This window comes from Equus przewalskii, chromosome 2 (genome assembly GCF_037783145.1).
Source record: "Equus przewalskii isolate Varuska chromosome 2, EquPr2, whole genome shotgun sequence".
NCBI classification, from domain to species: Eukaryota; Metazoa; Chordata; class Mammalia; order Perissodactyla; family Equidae; genus Equus; species Equus przewalskii.
In genome coordinates, this window is record NC_091832.1 from 14,832,300 (window position 1) to 14,844,501 (window position 12,202).

Genomic DNA, 12,202 nt, shown 5'->3' on the forward strand with positions numbered 1-12,202 from the left:
GGGTTCTTTCCAGGAGAAAGTGAGGCCATAGGACAAAGAGCTCTACAGCTCTGCTTGAGGTGCCTGACTTTATTTGGAACAGAGCATGGAGAAGTCCATCCTATAGGCATTGTCTACAACAATGGAGATCTTGGTGGAGAGCAATTAAGAGAAGGCTGGACTCCAAGATATAAGCAAAACAGCAGAGCAGAATTTTAATAGAGAGAACAAGCGAAAGAGACAGTCAAGAAGAACGCTTCTGGGATCATGGACAACTCTGGGGGTTGGGAAGGCTGTGTGCACGTGCTAGGCTGCATCCACACAGAAAGAGTCAGAGCAGGATACAGGGAAAACTTGAAAGTGTCTCCTAAGCTGCACAAGAGCCCATTAACACAGGGCAGACGTGTCACTGGCCCTGGGGGTTTCAACACAACGTCTCACCAAACGCTAACTTAATAAGCTCCTCTGACCCAGGGGCATCTCCCAGGAAGTCAGGCTTAGAAATAAAACCACACTTACTCTGGGCAGCCTCGGAGGCTGTGTGCATGCCTAAGGCTGCCCCCTCTCAGGTACAATCAGAGAGGGAACCTCTAAAGTACTAGTCTCTAGCCGAACATGGGGAAAAAAACAAACTCCATGAACTGTGATCGCAGCCTCCAAGCCATACACAAATGTAACAGTAAAGGGTAAAAATCCAACTGGCTAAGAGGGCTTAAGCACAATCTATGACTAACAAGTGGCTTGGATCAACCCAGGGGCAACCATTAGGTAGCCAGGCTACAACATCAAAAAAGGAAAAAATCTGAGCACAGACATCAGAGGCTGTACACTGCAGGGGAAGAAAGACTTCTTGGAATAGCTCAGCCAAGTCACTAAACAGAAGAACAATCAAACAGCAACATTCTAGCCTTTCCCCCTTTCCACATTTACAACTCCCTTCTCCATCAGTGAGAGACTTGGCTCCCTTTATCATCAATATACTTGCTTATTTTCTCAGTCTCCTTATAAGCAACCAACCTCCTGTCCCACTGGCCACATCTTTGGGCATTTCCATGACTCCAAGGTCAGGCACATTCTTACCTACCTCCTCAGCCCCATCTCCACCCCTTAAATTGCATTTCCTAATTGTTTGTTACTATTATGTAAAAATACACTTGAAAAAATACAGTGACCTTATTTCCAACAATATTCCTAGATTCACTAATTTTTTTTTTTAAAGATTTTATTTTTTCCTTTTTCTCCCCAAAGCCCCCCAGTACATAGTTGTATATTCTTGGTTGTGGGTCCTTCTAGTTGTAGCATGTGGGACGCTGCCTCAGCGTGGTTTGATGAGCAGTGCCATGTCTGCACCCAGGATTTGAACCAACGAAACACTGGGCCACCTGAAGCGAGCGCACAGACTTAACCACTCGGCCACGGGGCCAGCCCCTAGATTTACTAATTTTTATAGTTTATCTGAAAATTCTTGGAATTTTCTACATACCCAGTCAAGTAGTCTGTGATGATAGTTTTATTGATTACTTTCCAATCTTCATGCCTTTTATTCTGCTGTGGTCTGAATGTGTATGTCCCCCCCAAATTTATATGTTGAAATCCTAACCCTCAAAGATGATGGTATAGGGAGTGGGGCCTTTGGGAGGTGATGAGGCCATGAGGGCTCTGCCCTCAGGAATGGGATCAGCGTCCTTATAAAAGAGACCCCACAGGCCAGCTCCCCCCTTCCACCATGTGGATATGAAAAATCTGCAGCCAGAAAGAGGGCCCTCACCTAACCATGCTGGTATCTTGATCTTGGACTTCCCACTCTCCAAACTGTGAAGAAAAATTTCTGTTACTTATAAGCTACTCAGTCTGTGCCATTTTGTTACAGCTGCCCATCGGACTAAGACATATTTCCTTTTTTTGCCTTATTGCACTGGTTTCAGCACAAGGCTAACAGAAGGCATCTGGTTTTGGTCTCTAGCTGAGGGAATGCTTTCATAATTTCAGATTAACTGTCCTGTTTGTTGTAGGTTTTCTATAAATATCTTATATATGACTTTTATTATAAAATAAGAAGTTCTCCATTATTTTTAGTTTGTGTGTTTTTAAAATCATAAATGGATGTTAAATGTTATCAATTTTTATTACACCTGCATTTATAGAGATAAGTATATGATTTTTCTTATTATGTTAATGTGGCATAGTACATTAATCGATTTCAAAATCTAAAACAACCTCGTATTCCTGGAATAAACCCAACTTGGTCACGCGATATTATCCTTTTTATATATTGCTGGATTGAGGTTGATAATATTTTGTTTACAACTTTTTGTCTATATTCATGAAATAAACTGGCTTATCATTTTCTTTTCTTGGGATGTCTTTGAGAGGTTTTAGTATTACAGTTATGCTGGCCTCATAGAATGTTGGGAAGCATTTACTCTTCTTTCAATTCTCTAGAATTTTTTCAAGATATATCATTTTTTCCTTAAAAGTTGATATAATTCTCCAGTGTCGTGATCTGGGTCTAGAGTTTTCTTTGTTGGAAGGTTTTAAATTAAAAATTCAGTTTTTCTACGAATTTGTCAGTTTCATTTATATATTCAAATTTACTTGCAGAAAGTTGCTCATAATATCCTCTTATGATCTTTTTTAATGTCCATAGGACTTGTAGTGATAGCCCCTTCTCATTCCTCATATTGGTTATTTATATCTTCCCTCTCTTTTTTTTCTTGATCAGCCAGGCCAAGGGCTTGTTCATTTTGTGTTTTCAAAAAACCAGTTTGGCTTGGATGATCTTTTTCTACTATATGTTTGTTTTCTACTCATTAACTTTTGCTCTTATCCTTATTTCCTTCCTTTTATTTTCTTTGAATTTGCTGTTCTTTTTCTAATTTCTTGAGATGAATGGTTATATCACTTATTTTCTTTTTAATTTTTCTCGTATATGTATTTAAGGTTATAAATTTCCCTGTATGCATGGCTTTAGCTGCATGCTCCATCTGTATTTTTTTTTTTTAATATTACGCAGGTAAGTCTAACATATATCCCTGATTAGAGATCAGTATTATAACTACGTGTAAAGTGATGAAACAAAAGGCTCTTTTCCTGAATTGGTGAGGTGGGGCCTCCCATGGGAGCATGCATGGTCCTAGAAGAGCACCAGAATCACCTGGTGGGCTTTCATCTGACCCCCATAGTCACTTGGAGATCGATCACACTGCTGAAGCTAAGGAAGCCCAGCAGCTCTCAACAATGCTTGTGTTTACACAGCACCTTCACTTATGACCTGTTAATTGCTAAAGTCAACGGTCAGTTTTTAGTCTTTACAGGACCTCTCTCTGACATTTAATACTACTGACTACTTTATCCTTTCGGAAACTCGTTTCCTGGCTTCTCTGATACAATTCCCTGATTCCAGGTGCTCCTTGTACCTTCTTTTTCAGTTTTTCTCTTCTTTTACCAATCTGGTAAGTGTTGGTCACCACTCTCCTGCCCAAGATTCTTCTCAGATTCCACACTGGTCCTTGGTGATCTAATTTATGCCTCTGGCCTCCACTACACGTAATCCACTGAATCATTTTCATCCTTGACGTCTTACCTGACCTACACACTCATATATCACACTGCCTGAACACATCAAACATAACATGTCCAAAATGGAACTTAATATCGTTCTTCTCTCCATTGTTACTACTGAAGCTGTGGTTTAGTTCCTAACTCATCTTTCAGCCTCACTTCCTAGCTGGTCTTCATCACTCCCACTTCCCTCTCCTCTAATTTATTCTCAATACTGTTTGGAAAACTACCTTTCTGATCCCATTATTTCCTTTCCTAAATCCATTCAATTATTTCTCATCATGTACAGACTAAAGTCCAGTTCCTTGGCATGGCATACACACTCTATGATGCAGCCAACTTCTCCAGCTCCTTGTTCTATCGCTCTTCAAATGTGCCCAGTGCTCCAGCCACATAAACCACAAACCACCATCCTATTTCATGCTCCCATTCCTCATCTCTAACATGTCCTTCTGCCTAGAACACCTTTCTTTTTCAATGGCTTTTTCCCTTCAAATTATTTTGCTGACTTTTCTTACCCTCTCCATGTTTGGCCCCTCTTGTTTCTTCATGCCCCATATCCACTCTATCTTCAGGAACTATTGGTTTTACTTCCTAAATCTCTTCTGAATCCATCCACTTCTGCCTATCTGTACCACCTTCATCCTGGTCCAAAATACTATCATCGATTGTGTGACATCCACAATAGTCTCCTTACCATTTCCACCCTTGTCCCTTTCAATATATTCTTCACTCTGCAGCCAAAGTATTCTTTCAAAACGCAAATCTGGTCCTATTATTCCTGGCCCTGAAAGTCGTCAATGACTTCAAGGAACAAGGAGGATAAAGAACAAAGTCCTGCAAGGTTCCATGTACCTGGGCCCCAGCTGACCTCTCCAATCTCAGCTCACCTCATGCTTCATCCTGATACTGATGTTCCAGCCCCACAGACTTTTCAGTTCCTCTGACACCCCATGCAATCTCCCATCTCAGGGTCTTTGGATCCCTATCTGCCATGATGATCCCCAGCACCTCTGTCTAGTTAATTCCTACCCACTCTTTCAGGACTGAGCCTTTGTGAACACCTTGATCTAAATTATGCCAACTCCTACATTATTTCCTCTCATCATGACCTATGTTTTTCTTCCATTGAATTTATTGCAATTAATAAATAAATTTGTGCATTTGTTTTATTGTGTCCTTCCCCAAGTAGCCAGTGAACTCTAAGAGGGACAGAATCATTCCTCTCTTATTCACTTGTATGCCATTGGCTAGCAGAATTCTTGGCTTTGTGCCCCCTGTTTCCATGGATACTGTTCACTCACTTACCTTCCCTGTGTGTCCCTTCAGGTTTGAGATGTTCTCCAGGCTTGTGGTGGTAAAAATGTGAATCACATTTCCATTGACTGCAGCAAACAGGTGACCTCCGTTGCTAAAGGAACACTGCCAGGAAATACAGCAGAAGAGCAAGAGTGAAAGAAAGCAATGAGCAGTCCAACTGGTAGTTACAGTCAAGATCTCCTTTTCCCAAAGAGTTCAGGCTGAAACTTTGTGTGGAAGTGGAATCAAGAGAGTGCGATTAGGACCGAGAATTGGCTGACAGTTCAGATACTTTCACTATTCCTGTAGCTCATACTGGCCAAGATGCTGACACTGCCATGCGCACTCATCATGAAACTGCTTGGATCAGAGTAGAGCACTCACATTGTCTAAAGAAGAAGGTTCAGAGTGGGGAAGCAATTCCTGAAATGACTGTCTTGTTCCCGCAAGTCATCTCAGGAAATCTGATGGGCTGCCTATTGACTCTCACTGTTGAAGCTCATATTCCCTGGCTCCTCCCAGTCTCCAACCTTGCCTTCCCAGCTGTCACGCTGAATCTGAGATAACTTCTCTTTTTCAATGCTTCTTTTGATTCCACGATCACAGAGAGGACTAATCACTGGTGGGATCTCACAAGCTTTTGGGTTCAATGAAATATTTTGGCGGGAGAAGAATTGGAGTTTTTTCCCCTTAAACCACTAAAGTTCTCTAAGACGAACTTTGGTCCCACCTCCCCAGGGCATGTTAGTTCTTGATATTTCAACCCTGGCTTTCCAAGAAACTGGACCTTTATTGCCAGCAGTTCTTACCTCTCTACATCCTCTGACAGAGTATTCTTTGAAAGAACGTATATCATCAATGAGTAGATTCATAAGGCGTAGTTTGTCGGCAAACCCTACTACAACGAAGTGACCAGATGGGTGAAGGCTGATTGTATATGCCTCTTCTTGGTACTCCTTAAATAGTTCCAGAGTGCTGTGAAAAAGAGCAATTATTGAATTCTGGGTCTATCCCACCAAATTCCTTGAGTCCTCCATTGCATCTGGTATGTATTTTTATCATAGCATTTGAGATACTTTATGGCTTGCCTCTCTTTTCTAGATTTTGGTTATTTGAGGATAGCATCCAGCAATGAGTATGGCAACTAGGGACACTGATTAAGGGGTTGTCTAGTGATGTTGCAGGCACAGCTCCATTTAGATTCCCCAAATCAGAAGGACTGCACAATTCTTTTCAGCAGCTATACACAAAAACAAAGAAATTGCAGTGTGGGGCCAATCTAGCTTGGAGATTCTCAGGGAAGCTATGCCAGGGGAATGAGTCTCTAGGGAGCTGAGGGTGGCTATGGGCAGTGAGGAGGAGAAAGAGGAGGAATAAATGGTCTGGAGAGCTCCATTAGGCAGAAAGCAGATCTAGTGGGAGTGCGGGGATAGAAAAGCTGGAAGAACATAGGAGGTTATGTAAGAAGGTGAGATATTGGAATATTATCTTTATGTCCCTAGTGTCTGGTATCTAGTAAGCATTTAATAAAGCACAAAGTAATTTTCTAGCCCATGCAAGAGTGAAAGAGAAACAGGTAGGTTGACTGACTTGATAAAAACATTTTTTTTCCAACTGAAAGCTTTTAAGTAATTAAATTTTAAAACTCTCTAATTAAAATAACTCACATGAACAAATTTAACAACTGAAATCTTGCATACTGCAGTAGCAAAGCCTTTCTTTCCTTACTTGGATTCATAATTCCAGATGCGAACGGATCGATCCAGAGAACAGGTGGCAATGAGGGGTTTGCGGATGCAAGTAGCCAGACCGGTGATGGATGCTGAGTGTAATGGGTACAGCAGGTACTCAAAGTGAGCAGGCTCTCCCTGGAGAAATGTACAGAATGAGATCCGGCAGAGTAAGCAAAAGGCTGGCTATGCACTTCAGCGCTCATTACTACCCAGAAACATTAATTAGGCAGGGTGCACAGAAATCAGGCCGTGGGCAAATGGTTTTAATACTACGCATAATTTCCAATGCCACTATTATTTTAAAACATGATTTTAATGGCAATAAAATATTTTCTTCTACAAACATACCAGAATTTAATTTAGCCATTCCTCTACCATGGGAACATTTAAGTGGTCTCTGATTTTTGTTATTTAGGAATAACACTAGATTAAATATCCTTGCATGTAAGTCTGTGTACTTCTCTGATTACTTCCTTAGATATCGTAGTGTAAGTGCTCCACATTAAGCTTTTCGATTGTAGTGTAAGTGCCTGACATTAAGCTTTTTGATTGTAGTTTAAGTGCCTGCTATCAAGCTTTTGATTGCCGAGGCATCCATTTCAAAAGACATCTATCTTGAATAAACATAGTGCCAGCTGGATGACACAGCTACTAGCAAAACAACCACAGAAGGAACTAGGCTGCCCCCATCCACGAAGGTCCCTCTTTCAGAAAGCCCTGGGTAACCCAGATAACAAACTGCTTAAGCGACCCTGCTCCTCTCTCCCAACACCCTAATTTCCACTCTTATGCTTTAAATTAGCCAGTAAGGACTGAAGCTACGAAACCCTAGACACATACCCTCAGATGCTAATAAAATCAGAGCCCCAGGTCTGCACTGTCTCTCTACCTGTGTGTGGCCCCTGAGCATGCCATGTACCCTCCAGGACTTAGGAACAGTAAATCTTATTCTTTGAAATTCCCTGATGATTTTTGCCAAAGTGTATCCCGCAATCATAAGAATCACAAAGGCTAGTCTAGCTAGAACATTGGTCCCAGTGGGAAGTGTCTGTGGCGGCTCACTATGAGGAACATGGGACTGGGCAGGCGCCTCAGGCATTCCTAGCTGATTCCAAGCGTTATCGTCAATTGGCTGGGACCAACACAACACATACATTTCTAGAAGTGGAAGCTGGGAAAAAGGGTATGAATGATGTAAGGATCTGATAAGTAACCGATGTAAGGATCTTGATAAGTACTGCCAAACTTCTCTCCAGAGAGACTATGTTACTCTACCACCAGCAGCAATGAGAGTTGGGTGAATGATTTTAAATTAAAATGTCTTCCATTACACTGGTTGTGTAGGGTTGACAAACAGAAATGGCAAGCAATAGGATATTTTGGAGTATATGAGGGAGCCATTTAGTGTAAACTTAATTCGGTCTGACTTTGTTTTTCCAAAAGGGCCTGACTGTGGCCATTGAGCAGGCATTGTGCATCTGCTTTAAACATTTACTATGGCAAGAACAAATGGCCTTAAGATAAAGGTACAACTTCCCCCCACATTGGCATTTCCTTAAGGATAAGCATCTTTCCTTAGGCTAGGAACTGATTGCTGTGCTCACCTGTGACCACCCAGCTCGAGACAAATGACCTGCTACCCTGCTGTGTCCACTGAGAGAGCAGACCTACCTGCTGTGTCCATCAATCCCTGTGCCGACAGAGCAGACTCGTGACATTGTAAAAAGGACATTTCTTTTTTTTTTTTAAATTTTTTATTGAGTTAATGATAGGTTACAATCCTGCGAAATTTCAGTTGTATATTATTGTCTGTCAGTCGTGTTGTAGGTGCACCCCTTCACCCTTTGTGCCCACCCCCCACCCCACCTTTCCGCTGGTAGCCACTAATCTGTTCTCTTTGTCCACAGGTTTAAATTCCTCATATGAGTGGAGTCATACACAGATTGTCCTTTTCTATCTGGCTTATTTCACTTAACATAATTCCCTCAAGGTCCATCCATGTTGTTGCAAATGGGACAATTTTGTTCTTTTTAACGGCTGAGTAGTATTCCATTGTATATACATACTACATCTTTATCCAATCATCTGTTGATGGACACTTAGGTTGCTTCCACACCTTGGCGATTGTAAATAATGCTGCAATAAACATTGGGGTGCATAGGACTTTTGGAATTGCTGACTTCAAGCTCTCTGGATAGATACCCAGTAGTGGAATAGCTGGATCATATGGTAGTTCTATTTTTAATTTTTTCAGGAATCTCCATACTGTTTTCCATAGTGGCTGCACCAGTTTGCATTCCCACCAGCAGTGTATGAGGGTTCCTTTTTCTCCACAACCTCTCCAACATTTGTCACTATTTGTTTTAGTTATTTTTGTCATTCTAATGGGTGTAAGGTGACATCTTAGTGTAGTTTTGATTTGCATTTCCCTGATGATCAGCAATGTTGAACATCTTTTCATGTGCCTATTGGCCACCTGTATATCTTCTTTGGAGAAATGTCTGTTCATGTCTCCTGCCCATTTTTTGATCGGGTTGTTTAAGTTTTTGTTGTTGAGTTGTGTGAGTTCTTTATATATTATGGATATTAAGCCTTTGTCAGATATATGACTTGCAAATATTTTTTCCCAGTTAGTGGGTTGTTTTTTGTTTCAATCCTGTTTTCCCTTGCCTTGAAGAAGCTCTTTAGTCTGACAAAGTCCCATTTGTTTATTCTTTCTATTGTTTCCCTCGTCTGAGAAGACATGGTGTCCGAAAAGATCCTTTTAATACTGACGTCAAAGAGTGTACTGCCTACATTTTCTTCTAGAAGGCTTATGGTTTCAGGTCTCAGCTTTAGGTCTTTGATCTGTTTTGAGTTTATTTTGGTGAATGGTGAAAAAGAATGGTCAATTTTCATTCTTTTACATGTGGCTTTCCAGTTTTCCCAGCACCATTTGTTGAAGAGACTTTGTTTTCTCCATTGTAGGCCCTCAGCTCCTTTGTTGAAGATTAGCTGTCCATAGATGTGTGGTTTTATTTCTGGGCTTTCAATTCTGTTCCATTGATCTGTGCACCTGTTTTTGTACCAGTACCATGCTGTTTTGATTACCGTAGCTTTGTAGTATGTTTTGAAGTCAGGGATTGTGATGCCTCCAGCTGTGTTCTTTTTTCTCAGGATTGCTTTAGAAATTTGGGGTCTTTTGTTGCCCCATATGAATTTCAGGATTCTTTGTTCTATTTCTGTAAAGAATGTCATTGGGTTTCTGATTGGGATGGCATTGAATCTGTAGATTGCTTTAGGTAGCATGGATATTTTAACTATGTTTATTCTTCCAATCCATGTGCATGGAATGTCTTTCCATCTCTTTATGTCATCATCCATTTCTTTCAGAAAAGCCTTGTAATTTTCATTGTATAGGTCTTTCACTTCCTTAGTTAAATTCACCCTGAGGTATTTTATTCTTTTTGTTGCGATTGTGAATGGTATGTGTTCTTGAGTTCTTTTTCTGTTAGTTTGTTATTAGAGTATAGAAATGCTACTGATTTATGTAAATTGATTTTATACCCTGCAACTTTGCTGTAGTTGTTGATTACTTCTAAGAGTTTTCTAATGGATTCTTTGGGGTTTTCTATATATAAGATCATGTCATCTTCAAACAGCGAGAGTTTCACTTCTTCCCTCCCATTTGGATTCCTTTTATTCCTTTTTCTTGCCTGATTGCTCTGGCCAGGACCTCCAGTACTATGTTAAATGAGAGTGATGATAGAGGGCATCCTTGTCTCATTCCTGTTCTCAGGGGGATGGCGCTCAGTTTTTGCCCATTGAGAATGATGTTGGCTGTGGGTGTGTCATATATGGCCTTTATTATGTTGAGGTAGTTCCCTTCTATGCCCATTTTGTTCAGAGTTTTTATCATAAATGGCTGTTGGATCTTGTCAAATGCCTTCTCTGCATCTATTGAGATGATCACGTGGTTTTTATTCCTCAGTTTGTTGATGTGGTGTATCATGTTGATTGATTTGTGGATGTTGAACCATCCCTGTGTCCCTGGTATGAATCCCACCTGATCATGATGTATGATCCTTTTGATGAATTGCTGTATTCGGGTTACCAAAATTTTGTTGAGAATTTTTGCATCTATCTCATCAGCGATATTGGCCTGTAGTTCTCCTTTTTTGTGCTGTCCTTGTCAGGTTTTGGTATCAGCGTTATGTTGGCCTCGTAGAATGTGTTAGAAGTGTTCCATCTTCCCTAATTTTTTGGAATAGCTTGAAAAGGATAGGTATTAAATCTTCTCTGAAAGTTTGGTAGAATTCCCCAGGAAAGCCATCTGGTCCTGGGGTTTTATTCTTTGGGATGTTTTTGATTGCTGTTTCAATCTCTTTCCTTGTGATTGGTCTGTTCAAATTGTCTGCCTCTTCTCGAGTGAGCTTTGGGAGATTGTAGAAGTCCAAGAATTTATCCATTTCCTCTAAGTTATCCATTTTGCTGCCATATAGTTTTTCATAGTATTCTCTTATAATCTGTTGTATTTCTGCAGAGTCTGTTGTTATTTTTCCTCTTTCATTTCTGATTTTGTTTATTTGAGCTTTCTCTCTTTTTTTCTTTGTAAGTCTGGCTAGGGGTTTGTCAATTTTATTTATCTTCTCAAAGAACCAGCTCTTTGTTTCATTGATCCTTTCTACTGCCTTTTTTGTTTCAATAGCATTTATTTCTGCTCTGATTTTTATTATTTCTCTCCTTCTGCTGACTTTGGGCTTTGTTTGTTCTTCTTTCTCTAATTCAGTTAGGTGTAGTTTAAGATTGCTGATTTGGGGTTTTTTGTGTTTGTTAAGATGTACCTGAATTGCGATGAATTTTCCTCTTAATACAGCTTTTGCTGCATCCCATATAAGTTGGTATGGCATGTTATCATTTTCACTTGCCTCCAGGTATTTTTTGATTTCTTCCTTAATTTCTTCAATGACCCATTGCTTGTTCAATAGCATATTGTTTAGTCTCCACATCCTTGTGCCTGTCTCAGCTTTTCTCTTGTAATTAATTTCTAGCTTTACAGCATTATGATCAGAGAAGATGCTTGTTATTATTTCAATTTTTTTAAATTTGTAGAGGCTTGCCTTGTTTCCCAACACATGGTCCATCCTTGAGAATGTTCCATGAGCGCTTGAGAAGAATGTGTATTCTGCTGTTTTTGGATGAAGTGTTCTATATATGTCTATTAAGTCCAACTGTTTTAGCTTTTCATTTAGCTCCATTGTTTCTTTGTTGATTTTCTGTCTGGATGATCTGTTCATTGATATGAGTGGGGTGTTGAGGTCCCCTACTATTATTGTGTTATTTTTTATATCTTCTTTTAGGTTTGTTAATAGTTGCTTTATGAAATTTGGTGCTCCTGTGTTGGCTGCATAGATATTTATAAGCGTTATTCTTCTTGATGAAGTGTCCCTTTGCTCATTATATATTGGCCCTCTGTGTCTCTCTTTACCTGCCTTATCTTGAAGTCTGTTTTGTCTGATATAAGTATTGTGACACCTGCTTTCTTTTGTTTGCTATTAGCTTGGAGTATTGCCTTCCACCCCTTCACTCTGAGCCTGTGTTTGTCCTTGGAGGTGAGGTGTGTTTCCTGGAGGCAACAAATTGTTGGATCT

General features: G+C 40.2%; 1 protein-coding gene across 16 annotated transcripts in view; it reads right to left on the reverse strand.

The window, feature by feature from the left end:
• The window catches only part of CFAP57 (cilia and flagella associated protein 57), an 83,364-nt gene that overhangs the window by 47,485 nt on the left and 23,677 nt on the right, over positions 1–12,202 (reverse strand). For all 16 annotated transcript variants that reach the window (XM_070609937.1, XM_070609942.1, XM_070609947.1 and 13 more), the window contains 3 exons: positions 6,568–6,707; positions 5,649–5,814; positions 4,849–4,962 (listed from right to left, as the gene is read on the reverse strand). In XM_070609937.1, the coding sequence (XP_070466038.1) occupies positions 4,849–4,962; positions 5,649–5,814; positions 6,568–6,707 (420 nt within the window). The remainder of the gene's footprint in view (positions 1–4,848; positions 4,963–5,648; positions 5,815–6,567; positions 6,708–12,202) is intronic.